Source organism: Blennius ocellaris (genome assembly GCF_963422515.1).
Source record: "Blennius ocellaris genome assembly, chromosome: 21".
Classification (NCBI taxonomy): Eukaryota; Metazoa; Chordata; class Actinopteri; order Blenniiformes; family Blenniidae; genus Blennius; species Blennius ocellaris.
In genome coordinates this window covers 12,604,834-12,629,555 of record NC_137670.1, presented here as the reverse complement: position 1 = coordinate 12,629,555, position 24,722 = coordinate 12,604,834, and the positions used below count along the sequence as shown (strand labels likewise).

General features: G+C 40.7%; 1 protein-coding gene across 6 annotated transcripts; it reads left to right on the top strand.

Annotated features, from left to right (window-relative positions):
- Positions 1–1,457: 1,457 nt before the first annotated feature.
- On the top strand, positions 1,458–16,357 carry plekha4 (pleckstrin homology domain containing A4). 6 transcript variants are annotated; one of them, XM_080516793.1, is made up of 24 exons: positions 1,458–1,667; positions 4,113–4,182; positions 4,298–4,396; positions 4,519–4,591; positions 4,704–4,804; positions 4,916–5,034; positions 5,126–5,338; positions 5,460–5,769; positions 6,369–6,428; positions 6,612–6,752; positions 7,434–7,493; positions 7,603–7,683; positions 9,058–9,210; positions 9,322–9,420; positions 9,564–9,672; positions 10,539–10,612; positions 11,483–11,587; positions 11,670–11,757; positions 12,011–12,066; positions 12,532–12,672; positions 12,761–13,162; positions 14,220–14,341; positions 14,433–14,537; positions 14,696–14,831. In XM_080516793.1, the coding sequence occupies exons 1-23, from the start codon at positions 1,627–1,629 to the stop codon at positions 14,506–14,508; spliced, it is 2,793 nt and encodes a 930-aa protein (XP_080372919.1). In that variant the 5' UTR covers positions 1,458–1,626; the 3' UTR covers positions 14,509–14,537; positions 14,696–14,831. The 6 variants fall into 6 exon arrangements, with proteins under 6 accessions (XP_080372919.1, XP_080372915.1, XP_080372914.1 ...); XM_080516789.1 differs by having other exon boundaries at positions 1,460–1,667; positions 12,535–12,672; positions 14,428–14,537; positions 14,696–16,357; XM_080516788.1 differs by having other exon boundaries at positions 1,462–1,667; positions 14,428–14,537; positions 14,696–16,357.
- The last annotated feature ends 8,365 nt before the right edge of the window (positions 16,358–24,722 follow it).

Genomic DNA, 24,722 nt, shown 5'->3' with positions numbered 1-24,722 from the left:
CTTTGTTTGATTTTATTTGGAGACAAACTGAAGCCATGTCTAAGTCCTTTGTTGCGTCTAATGCTCATTTACACAACAGTGTGCAGAACAGCTGAAGTACACTTAAGAACTCATTGTAATGTTTGCAGCTGTGTGACGGTATATAATAGAAGCTAAGTTCTTCATCAATCCCGGAGGCAAATTTCTTGACTTAACATACATAACATAACATGACAGTTTTAGGGTTGTCCCTGTGTTACAGCGCAGACTACGTTTCCCATGAGCCTTAAAAACCATTGGTCTTGGTTCCTGCAGGAGGAAGCCCCCTCAGGTTGTTCGATGTGTAACAGGAGACGATGAGGATCCATCCAGCTGGCTGCCATCACGGCTGATTGTGTAGTATGCTAAAAGGGAGGTGTCACAAATATCTGCTGGCAGACAGATTTGTACCCGTGTGAGAAGTGGACATCCTGGGCATCCAAGGTCACAACCTTCCTGGTTAAAAGCAAGTGGCCTGGACATGTGAGATACTAATTTTAAGTCAGCATGAGGACTGTGGCAGAGTTCGGCAAGGCCACGAGGGCTTGGTGGACTCGAGTTTGCGACGAGGTTGCAGGATTTTCAAACAGCAGTGACTTAAAATTAAGTATTTATCACAACTGGCACACTGGTTTAATTTTGTTCTGCCCACCCACCATGCCAGGAGGCCGCTTTCCACATGAGACTGATTTTAGAACCAACCCTTCTCCTCCCGTCACTGTTTTTTATCACACCACTTAAAACGCCTTTGATATCTTCTTCTTGTACGACACCAGCCCTCCAGAGCTATGTGTGGCGGCACAAAGCCAAGGACCAACTCTCACTTTTCTTTGGAGTGCTTTCCTTTATGTGTAAGTTTTTGATATCCTTGATAACTTTCAATGCTCTTCGTCATTTCACCTCAAAGCACTGTGCAGCCTTCTCTCTCCAGCTGGATTAGTTGAGCACCACTTCATCTACCGAGAGAATTTGAAGAACTCCACAAAATGCTGACGCAGACGATCCCACTAACTTGCAGAAATGCATTTGCCTAATTGTGGAAACATTTTAAATCTAGACTAATTATGAGACAAAGGGATCTCTGATATTTTAATAATTCATCAACTGTGTTTATCAGTGTATTTATCAGTCAAAGCATTTTTTTTACAAAAAAATATTGACAAAGAGATTTAATTGAAATAATCCAAAGAGCAAAGCAGAATAATGAAACTACAGTTGTTTCTTTCTTCCTTTTTTTTTTTGTAAATTCCTGTGTCACAAACCCACACTCTGCAACACACAAGCTATGGAGGGCAGGGTGAGAGGGAGGGCCACTGTCGAAGAAGAAGAAGAAGAGGGGGGAGAAAGAAAGGAAGGGGCTCACACACGGCGCACTGTTAGAGTACAGAAAAGCAGACCAAATGTTAAACGTCAAGCGTAGGTACAGCACTGGACCAACGCGGTGAGGACGGGCCAATATAGCCTGCAATCGGAGAGAGACAGAGAGAGAGAGAGAGGAACCGAGGGCAGCAGAGGAGCATTGTGACCGTTTTGGGCAACAGGAGCTTGTGGTATCCAGGAAGAGGGCAGCCAAGCCTGAGGAGATGCTGTGAGGAAGCCTGCCAAGTGATGGAGCTTGAAGCAGCCAGCAGGCGGGCGTATTTAGTCAGGTACAACAATATGGCATTTTTTATAATGGTTTGTGTCTCATGTGATTCTTGGTGTTTTGGACATTTGAACATGAGGGTGTCAGAAACAGAAGGATTCGTCTTTAAATCGGTGTCGATTTTCACTCATTTGACAAATCTATTGGTTTTATATGTTCTGCCAAAACTTTGTTTCTCATTGTGAAGCATTGAGACTGATATGATGCATTGTTTAGCTGAAACATGGCAATCCAGATAGAATCTTTTTAAGCCATGTCAATGTTACCAAGCACATTTGAAGCCTGTGAAAGTGTTACTTTACTGCTTTTATCAAAATGTAATGTGCCACATGTCAAAAATCCATGTTCTCATCTGAGAAAGTCTCAGATTAGTAGTTGATGATCATGATGTGTGATGACGTACGTCATTTACTTATCAAGGTCAAATGCATTTGGATGAATTTGTGACATTAAAACGCATGAGGATGTGGGAGACATGCAAATGTTATTGTTGATGGAGAGAGAGCGGATTATTTTCCACGGCAATGTATTCAACACGCTCTGCATCCAGCTTCACATGATGCTCCAGAGTCCTCGGGCATCACAAAGCGCACTCTGTGCCATACACAGACCCACCATTTGTCCTCCGTTCTATCCCTCTCCAGCATGTTAAGTCCTCTCCTCTCCCTGCAAGTGACCCCCACTGATTAAGAAGGAGATTTTCCAAATATTTCACAACGCCCACCTAACCCCCAGTGGCTATGACATTGTTAGCTCCTGCCTCTCATCTCATACAAACACTTTATTGTTTTCTCCTATTTACTCCGTGCTTCACTGATAGAAGATTGTGGTTGAGACTACCACAGACTATGGATGTCAAACCATGGCAAACCTTTGGGTCACCCACGAGTGCTTGTGGAGGCTTTGTGTGAGATTTTCTCATGATTTCTTATCTTCAAGTTCATCTGTATCACTGTTTTCACAAGTTCAACAAGCGGCCCTGGGTTGAAAAGGCTATAAAATAAGGTTTTGTTAGCAGAAAATCTACAAAGAGAGAAATGTATTTAGAATTGAGCAATTGTGATTCGGAATCTAACATTGTCCAATTTTTATACAACTCTTTCTCTTTTAATTTCTCTTTAAATACAAAGATTGAAAATGACTAAATAATTCCTTAATAGCCAAGCACAGCTGCAAGTTATTGCTTTTGCATACATTTGGTTTGTTTTTCCTGCTACAATTGGGAGTCAACTTTAGGTACCCCGCAAGCCTTAATCCAATACACCATATTAAATGCATGCTTAATAACCTGCATGCCTTTATATATACACACAGTGTGCAAAAAGAATAAATGTATGTATTAGTGCACCCTATTTGGTTCCCAATACAAAGTATAAGTTAGGAAAAAAATTATTTTTGGTGCCATATAAAGATTTTATTTTTGGTATAAAGCTTTGAAATCGATTTTTTTCATGTAAAATTTGTCATTACTTATGATTCTTTTGCTTGTTTGTTTATTTGTCCGCAAATTCCAGATGACCAACAGATTCAACTGCATATAAAGGCATCTGAGTAAAAAGAAAACAAACAAAAGTCAATATTTCTGTCTCGATATGCAGTATCAGGGAAGATTATGCTATTAAAAATGACAGCAGGTGCAGATAAGAAAACATGGCCCCATACGACCATGAGGTGGGCCGATTAATCCTTGAGACACGCCATGACTGATGGGAAGAACACACTCATCTCACACGGTGAGATCTGCCTCTCACTACACAGTGTTTGTCTTCAACATGCCACTTCACTTTCTAGGCAGCAGACTCTTCCTCTGGTTTTTCTGTCCTGGGTGGCCTGTGCATTTAGGGACACGTTTTCAGTCCTGCCTCTCATACCGGCCCGGCCCCGCTGCCAGATTGGTTTTCACACAGTCCGGGCCCCTCCTTGCTACCAGGGCGACACAGCTGTCACCTGTCAGTTTCATGGTGGGGATGCGCACCGGCCTGTTATGGCTCAGAATAGCATTGTGGGAGAGTTCTGCTGGAAGCGGAAGAGCACAACGCCGAAACTCTGGGAGAATGAACAGTTGACTCGGAGAAAAATCTCAGCTGTAGGGGAATGTGACATGTGTGTGTGCTGGGAAGTTTGCGGGGTGGCCTGAATGGGAGGGACTGACTGCTTCTTCACAGGGACTCTGGTTCAGACTGTACTGGTAAGGGCTCATGTCTCAACTAGGTCATTTAAATGTGTCTGCTATGCTACACTGCAGTTTACTTCTGCTGGTGATTCATAATATTGACTAGGTTTTATCATTTATTCTGAAGAGGCATTCTAATTTAAACTGCAGTTTTGTTCGCTTTTGTATATATAATGGGTTATTTTTCTGTGATCATGATATATTAATCATTCTGTTATAATCCTAACAATTCTTTTTTCTAATTTTGACTGAATGAATTTGTTTGTTTTCCTGCAGAATGGAGGACCAAGACAGAGTAAGCCAAGCATCGAGTGTGGCCACTATTTCCTACTTTCCTGTTATAAAGGTTTGATTTTAAGAGCCTCCTGTTTTATCTTTATTGTACAAATGACTCACTACCATGACACAGTTGAAAGATACATTTCTGCATATTGACGCTAAATTGTCTGTTATGAATGCAGGATAGTGATGGAAAGGTGCAAACATTTGGGAAACGATGTCATGCTGCCAAGAGAGATCCCAACTGTCCTGTCATCATAAGAGGATGGCTTAACAAAAAGGTCATTTTGTTTGATTGTATTTGACTTAAAATAAACGTTGTCATTGCATATAGAAAGAATGGTTTTCTTATGGAATAATAAAAAAAAAAAATGAATGAGTCATTTTAATCTTCCCTCTGCAGGACAGCTCAGGTTTGAAGCTCTGGAAGAGAAGATGGTTCGTTCTCTCCAACTACTGCCTGTTTTATTATAAAGGTAGGACCCATTATTGGAAACCTTGCACTCCGTCATGGTAAGTCTTTCATGTACTGGGAATGTAATGCATTTCTTTCTTTCTTAATTTTTCTTTTTTGGTCCTTTTTTTCAGACAGTAGAGAAGAGTTAGTGCTGGGGAGCATCCCTCTACCCAGCTACAAAATCCTCTTCTGCAGCCCGAGAGAATGCAAGAACAGAAAGTTTACCTTCAAGGTCTCTTCATTCATCATTGATATAATCACATAAATCAATGTCGTAATACATTTTGGACAATAATATATAAATATTTGAGTGACCGTGTGTAAATAATGTCTGTGAAACTAGGTGGTGCATCAGGGGATGCGCTCCTATTTCTTCAGTGCAGACACTCAAGAGGATATGTTGGGATGGGTTCGAGCTCTCAGCCAGTCTGCTGCTATGGAGATAGACAGCTCCCTTCACAGGTTCAACTTTATTCACCATATCATGCTTAATATGAGGCAACATTAAAGGACTGCTCCTTAATCAGCCATTTTCTGTCTATGATCCTTTCAGGCGCTGCTCAAGTTATCAGGATTTCACACAGATAGGTGGCAGCAGTGAATCAGTGGACTTCCCGAAATCCCCCTCTGATGAGGAGGGTCCCTCCCAAAAACACAAGCACGTCAGCAGGACTCTGAGTGAACCGAGTCAACTCAGCGGAGGGAGGATGGGGATGTCTCACTCAGAGCAGAGGGGGAGGCGGGGTGTACGTCACAGAAACAGCAGGTTGTCGAGCCATTTCTGTGTGTGAAATGCAAATCCCCGTGGTTTACTTAAAGGGAGAAAAACCTGTCTGAGCTTTGTCCAAGTTTGGCATTCTGTTCTGCCTTCTCTGCTGTTTTCACAGCCCGTCACACAGGACGCCGAGTCCTTCTGGTTTCAGCCGGAGAGCTCTTGGCGGTCTGCACAAGGATGAGGATTGTCACCCCGGTCAAAACACGCCACCAGAAAAAGAAATCACGGGAACAGGTTCTTTGACCTCAAGAGGTCAGCTGGGGTCACGACCCCATACGCCGGTGGGAAGGGTCGACATCCGACCACACGATGACCCGCACATGGTGCCCCAAACGCTTTACTATGCACCTGCTTCGCCTCAGCTGGAGTTCAAATCTGCTCCAAGTACTCCGGGCACAGAAAGGTGGCAAAGCGTAAGCAAGGTCAGTTGTCTGCATTTTATTTTCTGTAGTGTGGATCACATGTAAAGCACAAAAAAACCATTGTATGAAAGGTCAATGAAAACAACTTTTGAAATTGCTAAATATTCGGTGTCATTGCTTTTATATATTTGGCAATTTTTTTAGCCCCATAGCCGTGTTTATTTAAGATGGAAAGTTCTAAAACAACTCTCAACATCTCATGAAAATCAAACACCAGTGTGCAAAAAAAGCATGATATAGAGCAGAGATATTAACAATTTTAAGGCCAAAAGAATTTTATATATTCAACCAGAGGGCCAATATATGATGAGCACCTATTTCACAGCGATATATGAGAAGTATGGCCACTAATTTTCTTTTTAAACAACATTCAATCATGTTTTTTGTATTTATCACATAAGAATGTATTTGTTTTGAGGAGGTTTAAGTACTTAATGCAAACGGTGCTTGAATAAAACATTTTTTAATTACCTTCCTGCTCCGAATATCATTTGTTGAAATGGGTTTGAGAACCGTAAAGCATGGGGATGATATTGAGCAGCCAGTGGCCAGTTAGAGTTATCATGTTGATCACGTTTGGCCTTTTTCTTTAACTCTAGCCTACTCCTACATACGGCTCTGTCCATCATACATCAAGTGGACGAAGGCCTCTGGGAAAGGTAACTACATGAGAAATATCTGTAATATTCTATATGAAGTATTGAAAATTACATTCATAGAAAAATGTATTGACTAATCTGCCTTGATTTATGTTCAGATCAGCCTTTAACAGCATGAATTCTTGTTATTCTGTACAGCAGCACTGCATCTTTTTTTCATGTACACACTGTCTCCTCCTTCAGAGCTTCTCTACAGGGGCGGCTGCAGACTTACTGCCCCCTTTACCTCCTTCATCGAGGGCCGCACACGCACCACAACACCATCACCACCACCATCACCACCACCGCAACCATTTGTCTGTTTGTGTGCTACCGCCAGCTATGGTACAGCCACCGAGGCTGAGCTCTGCTCTGTCTTGCTCTCGGTGCTTCTTTTGTGGCCCAATTGAGTCAATGTTGTTGTGGTGGTTTTTTTGTGTGTCTTGTCCCCCTTTAAACATGTCGTTGTCCAAGCGTATTCTAAAAAGGACACTAACAACATTAGCAACAATAGACAATAATGAGCCTTGTTTATCATCTTGTCCATCACTTCTTTAATATTAATGTCTCGTTTATTTGTTTTGTTTGTTTGATTTCCGACAATAAGTGTGTCTAATAAATATGTGTTTGTGTTATACTGTGCTGTTGTACATCTGAGATTATTGCATTTATACAGCATCTTGTCATGTTTTTGTCCGCTAAAGTACTGCTATAATTACATATCATACATTTAAAGAACATCACTTGAATAGCTATCGCGAACTTACAATGAATCATCCATAATGTACATTTTTAGTGTGTTTTATCGTCACATTTATGCTGCAGTGTTGTGTTGAATCAGCTTGGCATTCACTGTTAAGGTACTAACAATAGAGCTTTTGTTTTTAACCAGCACATAATTCTCCCCAAACTGGTTGAAAATGTAAAACTATATAGATCCATATTTTATTTTTATCATGTGTTATAAGGCTTTAAACAGGAAGATGCAACATGAATAAGCAGCTATTGAATATTGATGCTTTCCAGGCCACAAAACCTGATCCTAGAGATGCGCCAGCACTCAGGCCTCTTGAAAACGATGCAGATGTGAGTATTTATAATCTTAAGGACAACAATCATTGCAATACAGTGTAGCATTTATAGCCATTGCATCTTTCTGTTGGGAGTACAAGTGAGTTTGATTTTCCCTCTTCAGACTGTGTTGACGAGGCTGTGTGGGTGTGACAAGCTGCTTCAGGCTCTGTCTGTGGAACTGGCTCAGCTACAAATGGACAAGGTGAGTAATTAATACAAGCCTGCACATTTCAGGCCATTTAAAAAAAAAATATATATATATATAGCTGGTCAATGCCATTTAAAAAAAGAAAACAATAAAAGCTATCACATCATTTTTTAAATTTTTGTTTGGTACACTTGATAATGCTGTGCTTCTTGGGAATAAATCCAATATAATTTTTTTTAAATGTATGTAGCACCAAGGAAAGCACGCTAATCTACTCATTTTAGACATGAGGCTCAGGTGGTAGGAGGCTTAGATAGCAAACCTCCAGTATAAACTGATGGCAGCTTTACTAGAAAATGCTCCAGGTTGGCTTGAACTAGCCCTAACTGAAAGCTTCTTTAAATAGGGAAGTTTGAACCTTAACAGTAGAGACTGTGTTGGACTCTCAAACTGAAATTTGGAGCTGGTTCTACCTAAAAAGGCCTGATTGCAAAATTGTTCTATAAATCCTGCACTATTGGAAAGCCTGTTTAATTAATTTGGGCTTGTAATGAGCAGAATAAATATGGGTCACAACCGTAAAAGCTTTGCTTGATTTTTTTTTCTGCCAATCCCAAACAGCTTTTCTTCGCTGTTGCTATTGACTTTTTCCTTTGAGGTCCTGGTACCCCCAGGCGAGGCTGGGCCCTGCAACAGTGGTCAGCGGGTGTCTGCTCCAGGAATCAGCATGCCATGTTTAACTGATCTGCATCCATGTTATAGGGCAACTAGCACCATCTGCAAACTGAAGGCTGACTTCCATGTAACAGAGGGTGTCAGAGAGATGTAGCAGAGTGGGCCTCCCAAGAGGACAGCATGACAAGTCAGCACTGAAGAACCAGAGGGTCTTCTAAACAACTGACGGCTGCATTCAGCCAATGTCCAGCCCAGTTGAACACTATGGGATGAGTTTAGGCACACTGTTTGTTCCAAAGTGACCAACAACCACTTTGGCAGACTTGCTTGAAACACTGGTTGAGAAATGGGATTCCATCCCACAGACAGTGTGTGACCAGGCTGGTGACCACTACGAGGAGGAGGTGGCAGGCTGTTGTGGCTGTGTATGGTTCTTCCACACACTACTGAGGCCCAGGAAGAACACATTAAGTTTCCAATATTTCTTATTTTTTTCAGTTCATCAAACTATATCAATTGAAAGAATAGTTTTGTTTATTTATAAGGGGACCAACCCACATACATTGCTCTGCTGCTCATCCCACACTTGTTCTGTGTAAATCATGATAATCAGGCTTTCAGATAGTATACGTTTTTTTGTTGTGCTCAACTATAGATGTTTTTCCAAAGGCAACGTTTTCAGTGATTTTTAGAAAGTACATTTACCAAAGAGGAAACTCTGATGATCACATTGATGTATATTACCCATTGCAGGAACAGGTCCATTGTGCATTGGAAGTATCGAGACTTCAACTGGAGGAGTGGAAGAGTCAGGGGCCCCGGGTCCAAGATGAAGTACTTACCCAGAAGGCTTTGCTGCAAGAGGAGCTGGTCACGATCCGAGCCAGGATGTGTGATGTATCACTGGTGAGTGCAAAAAGACCAAATAATATAAATGATGAAAACTACGTAAAGAGATTGTTTGTACGTCCTGCAGCAGTTTGGTTATTTCACTGTTATTTCAATCTTTGTCCTCAGGAGATGGAGCGGGTGTGGAGTCAGTATGAAAGGATGGAGAGTGAACTGTCTGTTATCCGGTCACACCTTCAGCACATTTGTAACTTTGGAATGCCTCAGGTATTTATCTCGTGGAAATACTTCTTTTTTTTTTTTTATCAATTCATAAACATTTGCCATAGTGCTCACCCATGACTTGAAATCCTACCAAAGTTCACATGGAAGTTAAAACACTTTACCCAAGTCGCTTTGTCTCTTATTAGGAGCAGTCCCAAGCTCAGAGAGAGCTGTGGATGATGGAGGACATCCTGGCCGGACTGAAGGTCAACAGGGATCATTTTCGCTTTCTTCTGGGGCTTCAAAAGCACCACAGTAAGCGTCAGAGAACAACAAAAGCACAGCAATCGCCTGCTCAGACACTAGAAGCATGGCGGTTCTAAACATGACTAAACTCATCCCTATGGAGAATTCAAGAACAACTTCTAGCTTGAGACTCGTGCTCAGACACTTCCTGCATGTATATCAGAAACTCTTGAACCCCATTCTAAAACTCTACTCACATGTGATTCAAAGAAAGATGCATGGCAGTTTCATATCAAGCAAATATTTACACATAACAGATATATGTAATCACTCATCTTCATATGGACAGTGGTATTCCATTGACATTACAGATTGAGTGTACCAATAGTCAAGCTATAAAAATCATTGCAAAAGCAAACTCATTTGTACACAAAAGGGTGCTGTGAACAAGTAATATCTTTGGAGGACAATTTAGGTTTTTAAATGGATATATTTGACCAAAGTTTCTTGGACACTGGAGCTAGATTGACAGGTATTCCATAATTTAATACGGTTTCAAATTATAGAGTCTTTTGATGGTTCTTTGTCTGGATTTGCAGTTTGAAGTGTGAAGGTTTCATTTCAGTAATTTGTCAGAAACAAAACATGAAGTGTTCACATTTACGCAGCCCCAAAGGAGACGTGAACGGAAAGAAAACATCTTGTAAAATCTTTCACAGTCTCTATTGCTGAATTCTGTTCTGGTTTTTTGATCAGAAAATACATATCATTCCGTTTTCATTTCATGTATTTGAGGAATTTCACTGTACATGCAACTACGTTTTCACCTCTTAAAGTTCATCAATGTGTAAAATGATGTGGTAATTCTTGATTATGCACATACAGCCTGGCAATAAACAGCGCCTGCACAGTGACACTTTTTGTCTCCCCCTCAGCGTTCCAGTCTGCAGCTCCTCATCCTGGATCCCCGGGCTCTCCCACAGAGAGGCTGCAGAGCGGACTGCCAGCGGTACACAACTGCACTTTGTTTTGTCCCTTTGTAGCTGAAAGTTTTTCCTTTCATGAACTGGCAAGAAATTGTTGCTTGCATCAAGCAAATCCCAGGTTCCATTTGACTCCACTTTCAGTAGGTTGGGTGGCTTTGTAAAATGTAATGTCACTGAAACAAACTGCCACAATATTCAACATAAAAGGCAACACATGAGACAACATTTAAAAATTAGGCTTGTGAAAGAGACCCAGGACTGCTGGAATCCTACATAGGACCAGGATAATCTTCTCCTAAAAACTTGAGCAAGTGGTCTTTTCACATTGCTGGTGTTTACAGGCTGTTGGTACAAGAAGAGAAGAGGCTACACATTAGGAAACATGATTATGTCTCTTCTTTTTGAGTTGTGATCAGGTGTGTCACATGTTTCATAAATTGGTAAAATGCCTGGGCCACAAGGGAAAATCACAAATCCGAGTTATGTTCTTGAGTGTTTTTCTACAGGTGTTGCAAGTTCTTCCTGTGCTTGTAGAGGTTATCTCCAGTTACAATAGCTTCCACCAACAGTCCAAAGACATTCCCATAGGATGAATGGTTTCCCCTGAACTGACTGTAGCTGAACATTGATGCATCGGTTAGCGCTCTAGCCTCACAGGGAGAAAGTCAGGGGTACTGCAGTTTCCTCCCAAGGTCCAAAATCATGCATATGAGGTTAACTGATGAGTGTGAGTGTAAGTGTATGTGGTTGTCCGAAAATACAATGCAATACCAAGTTGATCCATTAAAATGCATTGTGTGTCAACAAAACAAGATCCAATGTGACCTGTCTGTCGTAAACAATATGGAGTTTTGAAGTTTTGATGATGTTCCATGTTACCTTGATCTCTTCAGGACATGGAACAAGAACCACCAGCTCGTCCACCTTTACCTCAGGAGCTACAAGAACTCCAGCAGAGCAGGGCCCAGAGTCACGGCTGGACCGAGTCGCCATATGAAGTGGGGATATTTTCAAATCATGAGTGACAAAAATAATCAGTTTTGACAATTTATTCATGTTTTTCTCTTGTCTGTGTTTCAGGGAATCTACAGTCACAGAGTTGATCCGGTACACAGACGAGGAAACAGCCAGCCTGACCTTAATGTGAAAGCACAAAGAGACGCATCTGGTTGGCACAGACACATTCGATAAAAAATACAGTAGATAAAAGGAGTGAAATTAATACAATGGGCTGTATTAATGTTTGAATGAATGTATGCTCAATATATTTAATGTTTTATGCAAATAATTAGTCATCCTGCTTGTCTTTTCTTGTCTTGCTTTAAACATTTTTGTTCTTTTGTCCAATTCTGTTTGTCCTCCACTCTCCCTGTCCCGTTCCATGTATCAACTTCATCCCTCTCTTTTGGTTTCATGTCTAGAATCTCATTCTGGTTCAAAGTGGATACCACCAGACACAACCAACCAATCAACCAAGGTTTGATTCTTCATAATGTCCTGCGTGCTGGAATGCATCGTGATCCAAAATCCTCCAAATATAGAAGCAGTCAAAGCTGATTTTTTCCTCACTGCAATCACAGCCAAATTCCGATTCTTTGATTCTCTCATCTTCCTTGCAATTAGGGCATGTTGCAGTGCCTCTTGTAGGCAAAAGGGGGAGGCAGAGGCTCATGCCACAAAACAGTGATTCAGTCTTTCCATTTCAGCTGCCCAACCCCCCCTTTCTAACAGGGGCATATATTCATACATATATATAAGGCAAAACATACACGCAGCCTCACATTCTCTCGTGTATGTGTACAATTCTGCACAGATGAAGACACAGAGATATAGTAATTTATTTAATGATTGTCATGGATTCAAGCGTTACACATGCATGTGTGTGTGAGGTGCAGAAGCCATTTATGACTCACACAGTCTGAAAAGCCTGTATCCTTTCTAGAAGATGAAGATGAAGATGAGTGAAGAAGAGCAGATTGAGAGGATGAAGAGAAATCAGGAGAGGTTGACCAATAAGAAGAAACCTCCCCTACCTGCTCAGTCTGCCCAAACCCAGATTCAAAGTTCAGAGACAGGAGAGGAGGTCTGGCGTGTGATTAATAAGAACATTTCACTAAACTACTATATTCTGCTGTTCACTAATTCACTAATCTATTTTGGTGTTTCTTCAGGCTCCCTTTCCCTTGAGGGTGACACGAGTTGTTACAGCTGTGCTACCGTCCTCGCTCGTGGCCAGACGGGTCTCTGTTGAGGATCCCCCAGCTGAGCTTGACACTCCTCTGCCCGAGCAGATCCCGCCAGAAATGCAGCAGAGAAAGGCTGAACACACCAACAAACTGTTGAACAAACCGCCCAGGCGGCTGTTGTTAGACAGTCCGGATCAAAGCCACTCTCCGGCAGAGATGCACCAGGATCAGCTCATGAAAAAGTCAAGCAGACAGCAAGGAGCAACCAGGGCCTCCAAGAGGGAGCCGAGATCAGAAGCAAGCAGAGCTGGAGGCGCAGACACATCAGGTGTTCCAATTCAAGACCAAGCAGCTGGAGCAAAAGAAGGTGAAAATAGAGATGTTAAGGTAAGAAATATTTAAAATAACCTAATATTTACATGGTTGATTTACAAAGATGGTGTCATATTGCAAATATCCATCCATCCATCCATCCATCCATCCATCCATAACACCCATATCATGTAAATTGGGCCATGTACAGTTCGCCTGTACATTTCAGGATTGACACGAAAACAATTACTGACCCAGTCACACCTGCAGTCAACTTAATTAGAAGAGTCCTTCACCTTCAACAGAAGAAGCCAAAACTTTTTTGTTTTGTGTTTTTTATTGTTAATTGACTTTAATTGTTTTTATTTATTTGTTTGGTTGGGTTTTTGTGTATTTATTTATTATTTATTCATTCATTCATTAGCACTTTGAGATTTCTGAATGTAAACTACAAATATAATGTATGTATGTATGTATGTATGTATGTATGTATGTATGTATGTATGTATGTATGTATGTATGTATGTATGTATGTATGTATGTATGTATGTATGTATGTATGTATGTATGTATGTATGTATGTATGTATGTATGTATGTATGTATGTATGTTTGTTGTTGGCCATAGTAGTAGTAGTAGCATTAGCGATACACCTCTGTGCTACCCTTAAATAAATCTGCAAACATTTACTTAAACCTGACTTTTATATGTTGAAACGTTGAAAAGACCACAATAATAACAATAACTGAAAAAGCATTAAATGCAGAGGTGGTAAAAAAAGATAAAATGCCATTATTGCAGTATCTATTGAATTTGTACACATTTTCTTGCAAGCACTTAAAGTATGTAAACAATGTAAACCTTTTGTTTTATCACTGGGCCACTCTAATATCACAAATGTATTATTTCAACATATTATTTCTGTCATTCCATTCTGAAGCACCCATATTTGTAACACAATTGAGTAATTCTCTGAAAACATATTTAGTATGCTAGTAGAAGAAAGGTATGGCTGCAATGGCTCAAATAACACAGGGCATTAAAATGAACATGATCTTCATTGATACAGTTATACAACGAGGCGAGACATTCGTGACTGTGCTTGAATTTTAACATGACACTGCTTGAACAGGCAGAGGAACAATCGTCTCCCCTTCTGACCCCTGACATGGACCCTGACCTCTGTCTGACCCCTGAGCAGCGAGAGGCGAAGCTCCGACGAGTGGAACGAATACGGGAGCGAGTCATTCGGAGGTGGGAGTTTATGCGATTTTTCTGTCGAATCATTTGTACGCGGGTTTTATGCTGATGAAACAAATTGGCTGTTGTGTGTTTATTAGTGCAGCCAGAGAGATTGCTATGACACACGATCAACTCCCAATCAGGGGACCAAAAAAGGACATTTCCCGGGTGACCCCTGACACAGCGAGAAAACTCAGAATGAAAACAGGTATTTACTCAATTTTCAATGCAAAATAAACGTGATTCAGCTCCAGCTGCTCAAATAGGTTTTTCTTTTTCTCAACAAATATGTTTATAGTTTGGATTATTTACTGACAACACTCTGTAGGTTCTTGCTGACAAATTGTTGCTGTTTCCTGTTCTCAGGCCAGGAGACATTTGATGTTAATGGAAGCTGTGGGGGAAATTTCACAAGTTCTGCAGCTCTTCAGATTTCGAGTCCAACATCTCAAGATGAAGATGAAAAGCAACAACATGTCAAGAAATCAAAAAGTCCAGCTAAGTTTGGGTACAGAACACAGCTCAGTGGGAAACAAGGGGTTGCCAAAACTAAAATGAGACGTCCAGCTTCACCATATCATATCTCCTCCATGACGGTCTATCAGAAAGATGGAGGTAAAGGGTTCGTAGGTCATGAGGATATTGAGCATACAAACTTGGGAGAGCATCTGGCTGAAGGTGATGAGAGTAATTCTAAGTGCTCTGATCTCAGAGCCAAATGGTTTCTCTCCACCAACCAATGGCAAGGGTTGATACCTCTGCAGATCCCTGACTTAGAGACACTGTGCAATGAGGGGGCGGCAGACACAGACAACCAACCAACTGGTTCCGACGACATGACGGACTCTAATGAAATCTCATCAGCAGTGAGTGAAAGCTTAGAGAAAATGAAAGAGAACCATTCCCTCTTCTATAAGATTGCATGTGACATCAGTATTTCAGATTCAGATTTACCCAAGAATGAAGGAAACTTTCATAATTCACTGAGGCCAGAGGACGAAGAAGCGCTGTTGATCACTGAACCTTCACCAGTTGAAGCCAGCAGTTATGAAGAGGCATCAGATAATCAAGAGAGCCACAATTCATGTCAATCTTTGTCAGATGACCAAAATGTTCACAGTCCAATCCAAGAGAAAGCAGTGATGTTAGCAGAAACGGCAACAAATAAGGCAAGTGTTCATGAGGAGATCACTCCACTTCAATGCGAAGACAGCTTGAGGCAAGAAAGTCAGTTAAAAGTAATAGAAACTACTGATGGACCTCAAGTTCAGGATGAAGATTGTTGTCAGACCCAGGGTGGTTGGGCAGAAAGGACAGAGGAAAATAGTGGAACAATAGAGTCAGAAAATGCAAAGGTAGACCAAGAGGCGACTCAAGAATTAAGAAAATGTACTAGTTTGAGTGAGGAGACTGACAAGATTGGGCTCAAACAAGGAGATAAACTCTCCATCACTGTATCTGGTTCTGCTTACGAAGCTGGGAAAATGGTCCGGAGTGCTTCTTTTGCAAAGGCGAGAGTAACGGTGTTAAGGACAAGTTTGTAGAGGCAATAACAGAAACACAGCTTAAGGAGATTAAGTGAACAAATTTGAGAAGGACAAAAACAGCGAGTGTCTTATTGTAACAGAAGAAAATGTCAGAAGAAGAGGACTAAAAGTGTATTATGGGAACACACAATATCATAGATGTAGTATTTTGGTGAACTTGAACATTTCCATTATTAATGACACATGTTGGACAACAATGCAAATACAATTCAAGGTCTTAATATATGACCAACACTGGGACTAAATATATTTTAATTCTTGAACACCAAATACATAGCATAGTTGCTGTCAAATATATTCCATGTATTTATGGTTAGCTCATTCATTCCTCTTGAGATATGCTTCTAACACAACATCATATATGGTGACTGCTTTCATTTGGTGGCATACATAACCCCATTGTTCTCACTGTAACAAAATGTGTTTTGTACCTGAGATTATACCTGATTATACCTGATTAATAAACATGCTGTATGCTACATCGAGACACAGACTCCTGCTTTATCCGTGCAAGAATCTCCTATATGTTGCCTCCCCCATCACCGCCGATGCAGATTCCCCCTGGGTGCGTGGATGCTGCTGGTCTCTGAGGGACCTGATGCAGAGTTACATGGAGCGCCTGAAAAAAGCCTTTGTCACTTTAAATCCTGACCGTGTCTCAGCCGATGACATCATTGTCTGAGAACACATTACATCACCCCTTCCCAGGCTCTCTCTCTCTTAAAGACAGCACCACCTTATGTTTACTGAGCCACACACACACATGCAGACAACACACTCACACAGACCTACTGATCTGTTTACAAATGGGATATCAATATCAACATGCATATTAATACCAGATTACGTTTTTGTGCGGGACTGTGGATTTATTTTATTGTGGAGAAAGCCATATGAAGTACTCCAAATCACAAACGAGACCACTTCCAGAAGTGTAATAAAACAAAACATATTTACTTTTAACATTTTCCTGCTATTATTTAAAACTATTTGGATGCACTCCCCACAAATCTGCAAGTGGATCCTGGATGCACCTTCGCTGTGAACTTATGTTTACTTCACCATTTTCATACCTGCAGTTATCTTTATACTGCGGGAGAATCTAGAGAAATTGAAAATACCTGCGAATTATGGAGGCTTCTACCTAAGGATATCTATATATCTATATAAGGATTGCATATGATGTTGTGTAACAGTTGTAGCACAGAATATTTAAGTTTGTCTTTCCTCTGATGGTTTGAAAATTGGACAGCATAAAGTAATACATTTGTTTTTGCAGTGCAATTTAAAAGAATAGTGTAAAACTGGAAGAGAAAAAAAAATGTATGCCTATTCCTCATATATGCCTTGTTTCCGTTGAAAGGGTGAATTTTCGCAGCAGAAACGCCAGAGTGTGAAGGAAATCGTCTTCAGTTAGTCGGTTAGTTTGCACTTGTCTCGGATATACATACACACTGTATAATTAATCAAGTGTTTGATTGGCCTGCGAGCGTGCGTGAGAGCCGTGGCACGCGCGCGTAAATCACAGAGATGCGGAGGATGCTGAGAGAATGTTTCTTTAAGACCCATTACCTTCCAATCCGACAGAGGGGGAGTCTGTGGTAAGGTGGCGTATCGTCTCTCTCCTCGTCCCCATCCTCGCCGTTTACATGTGGAAAAGCGAGGCAGGGGCGAGAGAAGACCGACACTGAGCTTTTACTCGGGTTCTGGATGAGGGGCGCGCACACCGAGGCGGGATCCGCGGAGATGGACCGAGGGGTTATTTTAACATCAAACATGGACACTACAGGCTCCCCCCGATGACTGTGGTAAGGATGCAACTTCACACCGCCCCATCGCAACCCAGTTTCCATTGAGAGGGAAGAGAACCGTGTTCATCGAAAGACGTGGAAGAGGAACGTGCACGCACGGATGTACCGTGAAATGCATGTGTGCGCGCAAGCGTGCGATAACAAGTAGGATACCTAAACATTGTGTTGTCAAGGGTGGGGGGGGTAGGGTGTGTGTGTGTGTGTGTGTGTGTGTGTGTGTGTGTGTGTGTGTGTGTGTGTGTGTGTGTGTGTGTGTGTGTGGTGGGGAGCCGGAGGTGAGGTGGGGGGGGGGGGGGGATCCATTTGCATAGAGGGAAATAAGCTTATATTGGATAGACTATGCAACGCTCGGTGCCTGTGTCGGTGTCAGGCTTTGACAGGTGTGTTGGCAGCGCACAGCACGATTTATTTAGGGCGCGCTTTGCTCGCTCCCGTTTGCATACAGTTAGGTGAGGTGGTACTTGAAGAGAGAGAAAGAGAGAGAGAGAGAGAGAGAGAGAGAGAGTCCTCGTAAGATCATAAGATGCCACTGTATGTTGGCCTGCTATGTGTTGTTTGTGGCTAATTAATCATGGCCGCAATCAAGCTCTTTTGCCGTTGGGAGCTTTGTAGTCAAACCACCCAGTTCGTCTGTCCATGGCCCTATGGGGTTGCTTATAATTCTATAATGTCTGGAGAAAGCAGGCCCTTTGCTGAAAATGTGCGGTGAGTATTTTTAGGCCATCCTCCTCCTGGCCTGACGATTTATATCAGACATGAATTCATCTCCCTCCTATCTGCTCTGTGATGGCCACACGAAGGGGGACAGTATTTGTGATCTACCTCCAATACATAACTACCAAGCTGGGCTTTTTTTTTTTTTTTTTTTTTCTTACTATAAGAATGTAGATCTGCGCGTGCGCGACTGCGCGCCTATCGCCAAATGGTCTTCCCCCCCCTCCTCATACATTCAGAAATGGAGGTATAGAATATCCACAAATTGTCATCGGTAGATTCTCGTCGTCTTTCCTCCCCTCAGTGTGCAGTGTGGATGCCTGTGCAGAGAAAAGAGCGTCAGTCCGGATCCCGGTGCTTTTCATTCCCTCTGCCCAGCTGCCGACAATCACTTATCGATTCCAATGATGCGTTTCTTTGCCCAGGGGGCACCGTTTCATGGCATTAAAGGAGGGGAGAGGATGCGTTCATTATTGATCGCGATATGCTCTGCATTTATTGAAATGTGCAAAAGAAAATGCATTCGACGTGCGTGCATTCACAGGATGCACAAACCGATTGCAGAAATCCCCCCCCCCCCCCCCCCCCATTCTTTAGTTTCTCATTGTCGGCGGCTGTGGGAGCCTGCAAACCTCTCTCCACACCCCAGTGTCTGGTTTTACTGATCTCTCTTTATCTACTACAATTCACACAGCATCCTACACCCAAGATTTTCCCCTTTGCCCATTTTTCTGAGTCAGTATTTAGGAAAATGATACATCTCTTAATTGAAGCCCATGTCTTATAATAATCGACCATTTATCCACCAGATACTGTGATAACCAGGGTATGGTGACTGCGAGCGGGATTCAGTGTGACTTTGTGTGATGATGATGGTGATGATGATGTAGGCACTCATGATATGAAACCACATGTGCATGCACAAAGACTCTTAATACACACTGTGATCGATTACTGAGCGGTGACACTGTGACACAAGCTCGCCCATTACACAGATGAATCCAATGAACGTGCTTGACAATGGAGCTGTGCAGTAGTTTTACATTATGGGGAAATGTTATCACCAGCTCGTTGTTTTCTGGCGGCCTCTCGCCCAGTGTCTGTGGCACTCGTCTTTAAGGCAGTAAAAAATAGCAACTATTCAAAGAAAAGACCTGGGTAATGCTCATAAAGCTAATGTAATGGTATGATAACTACTCTACAACACTCCCTCTTGTTTTCCAGCTATCCCCCTCTCTCTCTCTCCTGCACACACTGAGGTCCTGAAGCCCAGTGACCTCACAGCTGACGCTTCAGTCAGAACTGCATTCTGCACTTTTATGTTTTGCCTGAACTGAAGTTTGTTCTGTTTTTTTTTTTTTTTTTACTTTTTTTTATTCGACATGCAAATATATCACAACACAGTGAAGTATAACCGCGAGATGTGCAGTGAACAGTGTTGTAAAAGAGTCTGCAGTAATCATGGCTCTCCTTTTTTTGTTGTTGCACAAAAGCTGCTTAAAATGATCCAAGTGGATCCCACTCGATGGGGTTGAGAGTTATTCATACAGGCCACCTCACACTTTGCTGTTGAAATTTTTGCTGTACTTTTCTATTACATTCAGGAGAGCTCATTTTTGTCAATGACAAGCAATAGTACAAGTCGGCTGCTTGTGTTGTATCTTTGGTCTTCAACCTCTTTGGGACTGTCTGAGAAAACATCAGACTTTGTATGTTGATGTCAACAGAGTATTGACACATTCGGATCTGACTCAATATCTCAGGCCAGTAATATAGAATAACTTGAATAACTTAGAAATAATATAACATTATACTCCAGGTTGATTTATGACATCCAAAAGTGAATAGATACTTATCAAAGTTGACACGGACGTTTTTGTTCATTTATTTTTAATCTCGGTTTTGACATTAAGGGTAACTGTACAATTTTGCCACACAATTCAAAGAAACTAGAGAAAGGCCACATAGTGAGAACATGCAAGCTCAAACCAAGGCCGACTGAGACTTGACATTTCCAATGTGAGAATAGACTGCTGCTCAACTAGATGCCCCGGCCACTTTCATTTATTTTCTGAAGAGCTTCCCAAATTGTATTTTAATTTCGACGTTTTCCACCCCTGGGTGAAACATTTAGAGTAGATCTAGTATGCTCATGATGTTGATGATAATGGTGGTGATGACGATGATGTTGTGGGATTACTAATATGTATTATATCCACACATGTGGCAAGAAATATTCAAATTGGATGCCATTTATGTTGGCATCCAACAAACTTACTCAGGTGTGATTAAAGAATAATTCAACTGCTTATTTCTTTCCATTTCAGACTTTTCAGGACCAGTTTGAGAGAACTCTAAATGTTATTCATATGTAATGAAACCATCTTGAAACTGCTAAACTGATGAAAATGATATTTCAAAATGATAATAGTTGAGATAAAATCTATAATTAGGTTCAAATTCATACTGATTTGACAATTCCGCTGTTGCATCCTAATCGCCACATGACACTACGGTCCTGCAAAAGAAAGAAGAATATATGGCTTGCCTCATAAAAGAATTAAACCACCTGTTTTTTTAATGGCATGCTGTCAATACAAGGCCAGGTCACCTTGCATCAGTAATTATCCATCAGTGGAGCCTGAAAGGAATGAATCTAGAGATGTGTCAGTCCTCCACGTACCATCTTGCAGTCATCTCATTCTTTAGATCCTGGATGCCAGTGGATAGCCCTGTCATAATGATCAGCAACGGTGTTGCACAAATCCACGGCCTCCTCATATTTGCAGTCTCAGCTCCCCTCGTCTTGTACAATACTTCACCCGTGTGACAAATCAGATCGGATGTGCTCTCTGCAATCAGAAAGAAAGGGCTTTGAACACATTCGGAAAAATCTGTAAGGTTTGTACCCATTGACTTTTCAGCACATATTTGGTGTATTTCTTGAAAACACAGTAATTGTTGTGTGAAGATGTGTGTGAGTTTATGTTATTCTGATTGCAGTTTACACTGTTATTCAATCCTAAACACTAGGTGAAGGCATGGTTCAACTCATTTTTTGGAATATGTTCAAGCAGGTTTTGAGATAGTAAATCTAATTTTATATTAGCACATCCTCTGAGTCACTTATGGAAATAATGTGAGGGATAAACACTATTTTAGATATCAGTGTACCATTGCATCACTTTAATAAAGGTCTACGACATGTATCAAAGCTTCCTTTAATTCCGTGGATTGCTCAGTTAAGTGAAATGCGATAGGTATGTTGAAAACCAAGGGTTGCGGTATTTTCTGACGACCAGCAACACAGAACAACTACAGTCTACATCCATCCACCTTGTTGATGTACTGTTTTGTCCAATTTAAGGCTGATGCCAGTACATTAAAGAAGGCAAGCTACAGCCAGTCAGTCATCACAGGGCAAACGTACTCCCCACTCAAACTCTTCAAATCACACACAGTGAGTACAACAAGGTGGAAGATTTATTATTCTTGCCCCAATCTGATAATACAAAAAGATTGATTGCTACATCATTGTGTATCACAAAGAAAGAAAATTGATCAGGGTCCCACTGGACTCCAGTTTATGTAAAACAAAATAAATAAATAAAGGTTAAATAGTCTTCAAAAATGCAAACTCAGAACATTTCAATCTATAAATAGCACAATGAACATTTGTAGACAGAATTATTAGATTAAAAAAGTTAAGTAAACCCAACTGGGCCCATTAACAGGTAAACTACTAACTGGAAAGGATAAAGGAGCTCCTAAACAGAGTTTATATGGTTGTTGAATATCACACTCCAGCCAGCATGCAATGTGAGTGGAAAAGAGTGAAATAACCAGATTCTGACTTCTTCAGTAGTAAAGTGACAAAAACATTATTATTTAGCTCAAAAGCAGCTCAATTGTTACTAACTAGACAAGTGGCTTCTTCTTAAAGTCTCTGCAAATACAAAAGAAAAAAAAAATCTCCCCAACCAGTTTCTCATTGTCATTTTATCTCCATGCTCGTGATTGGCTGGTCAATCAGGCAGAGCTCAACGATCATCCCACAGGTGAACTCAATCTCCCCTCCAATGGAGCTGAGGAAGAACACAATGTTAAACAGCGCAAAAACAATTTAAACACCTTTCATTCTTCACCTAAAAATAACACTGATTGCATTTTGTGTACATGCGGAAAAATATATATATATTCAAAAATAAAATCCAATACAAGAACTTTAAAACCCTTATTTGCTAAACTTCACAATATTTGTATAATTGTGATGGCGAGAGGAATGTGCACCTTCCGCTGCACATCTGCATTTATCCAAATGAAAAGAATCAATGACATTATCTTACTAGATTATTACAATGATAAACAAAAATTTACCAATCAGTCTATATTTCTTTAAGCTATTATTTGTTTGAAAGCCCACAGTAGGAAATTAAACAATAACAAAAGAACACCAACAAAAAAACTTCCAATCAGAAGAGAAAAAATATTATTTCTAAATCACTCAAGTGACTTAACTGACATTGGCCAAATATTGATAATATATTAGTACCGTTCAATTAAGTTCATTATGCCTTCAGTTTGTTTATAAGAATTTTACGTCTCCGATGATGACGAGGGAATCCAGTTGAAACATGTCAAAGGTATGAGACGAAGGAGAAAATATTTACCAATACAATTCCTGTTTATAATTTAAAAGCACTTTTAATCAAAATGTGGCAGTTGACAAAATTCATAAAATATTTGTTATTATTATCTCATTGTATCTTTGTATGTTCTTCTCAGCTGTCTTGTTTTGGAAAACAACTTGAGCCGATGGTGAAAACTGCAGCTGATTCTAAAACCGAAAACATAGCATCTTCATTAACAACATACAGTAACTATTGTTTGAGTGATAAACTCATGATTTCATTGTCGTCTCTTTTGTTACTCACTTGAATCTGTATTAGCATAATAGCTTCAGAGTTAACCAGCATGAAGGCAATTGAGTACACAATATTAAAGGATGTAAACAAATATCATACACACACAAAAACAAAATGCAAAAGTTAAAAACAAAAAAATTTGAGATGCAAGTGTAATTCTTTTATTTAATCTATCTAAATGTCCTCCATGTATTGTTTTGTGTAGGTAAAATTAGATCTTCTTTGCCCCTCACCACATTGGTCCTGATGATGCTACCATGAGCAGGGGTCTATTTTAACACACATTAAATAGATCAGCAAATTAAATTATTTTGTTTTGTATTTTACTGGCCAGTGTCGCTGATGTGGAGAAGACCGCATGCTTCACTAAATGAGTCTGAACCACTTAAAAGTATAAAGGCCTGAGCAGACCCCTGAGTACTCGAGACAAGACAGTGAAGAATACGAGAGAGAGGGAGAGGGAGAGAGAGAGAGAGAGCGAGAGAGAGAGAGATAATGCTGATTCCCTGAATCTGACCCATTTGGGCCTTGTTGTTAGCAGGATACAGAGGCCTCATTCAGTAAGAAAACAAAAGTGTTTTAAGACTCGCATGGTGACATCACATCTTTGAATCATAATATAATTTTTGGGGGGAGATTATTTAGAGTAATCGGTTCATATGGCTGGATGGCTGGATGGATGGTTGGATGGTTGGATGGATGGATGGATGGATGGATGGATGATCCATCATACCTTTGATTTTTATGCTCATGACAACTTCTTTAAATGCATATCATTCTTTCGTTTTTGACCAGTGATTGTATTTAATGGAGGAAAACATTTTCTTTTTTAATTATAAAAACAGAATCAAACCTCTTTGGTCGAGATTAAATGTGTCTCTATGACACTTATGACAAGAATTTAGCAGGAAAGGTGTTCGTTTCAGGAAATAACTAATGGCTTGTTCCACTATTTATCACTTTTATCATGATTTAACAATCTGTTGCTGTTACAATGCCAAAGCTGTCTAATGACAATGTTTCCAAGAATCAAGCTGGAGTGGATATCACCTTGGCCTCACACTGAAAACATCCCCAGGATGTGTCTGAACCTGGAACCTGGGGCCTTCCAGTGTGGAGTTTGCATTTTCTCCCTGTACCTTTATGGAGTTCCAAAGTCCCCTTATCACATAAAAAAACCCAAGTGTTTTCGGCTAATTGGTGATAGTTGATATGACAGTAGATGTGTGTGTGTGTGTGATTGTCTCTATGTGCTGCATTGGCAAAGTGTCCTGGGATTAAGCTGCTTTCATCATTGACAGCTGGGATTGGCTCAAGCCAGTAGTGATCCTAATTGGGATTAAGCAGTATAGTAGACAGACGATATAAATCTTTAACCAGCTGACTTAGATTTGTT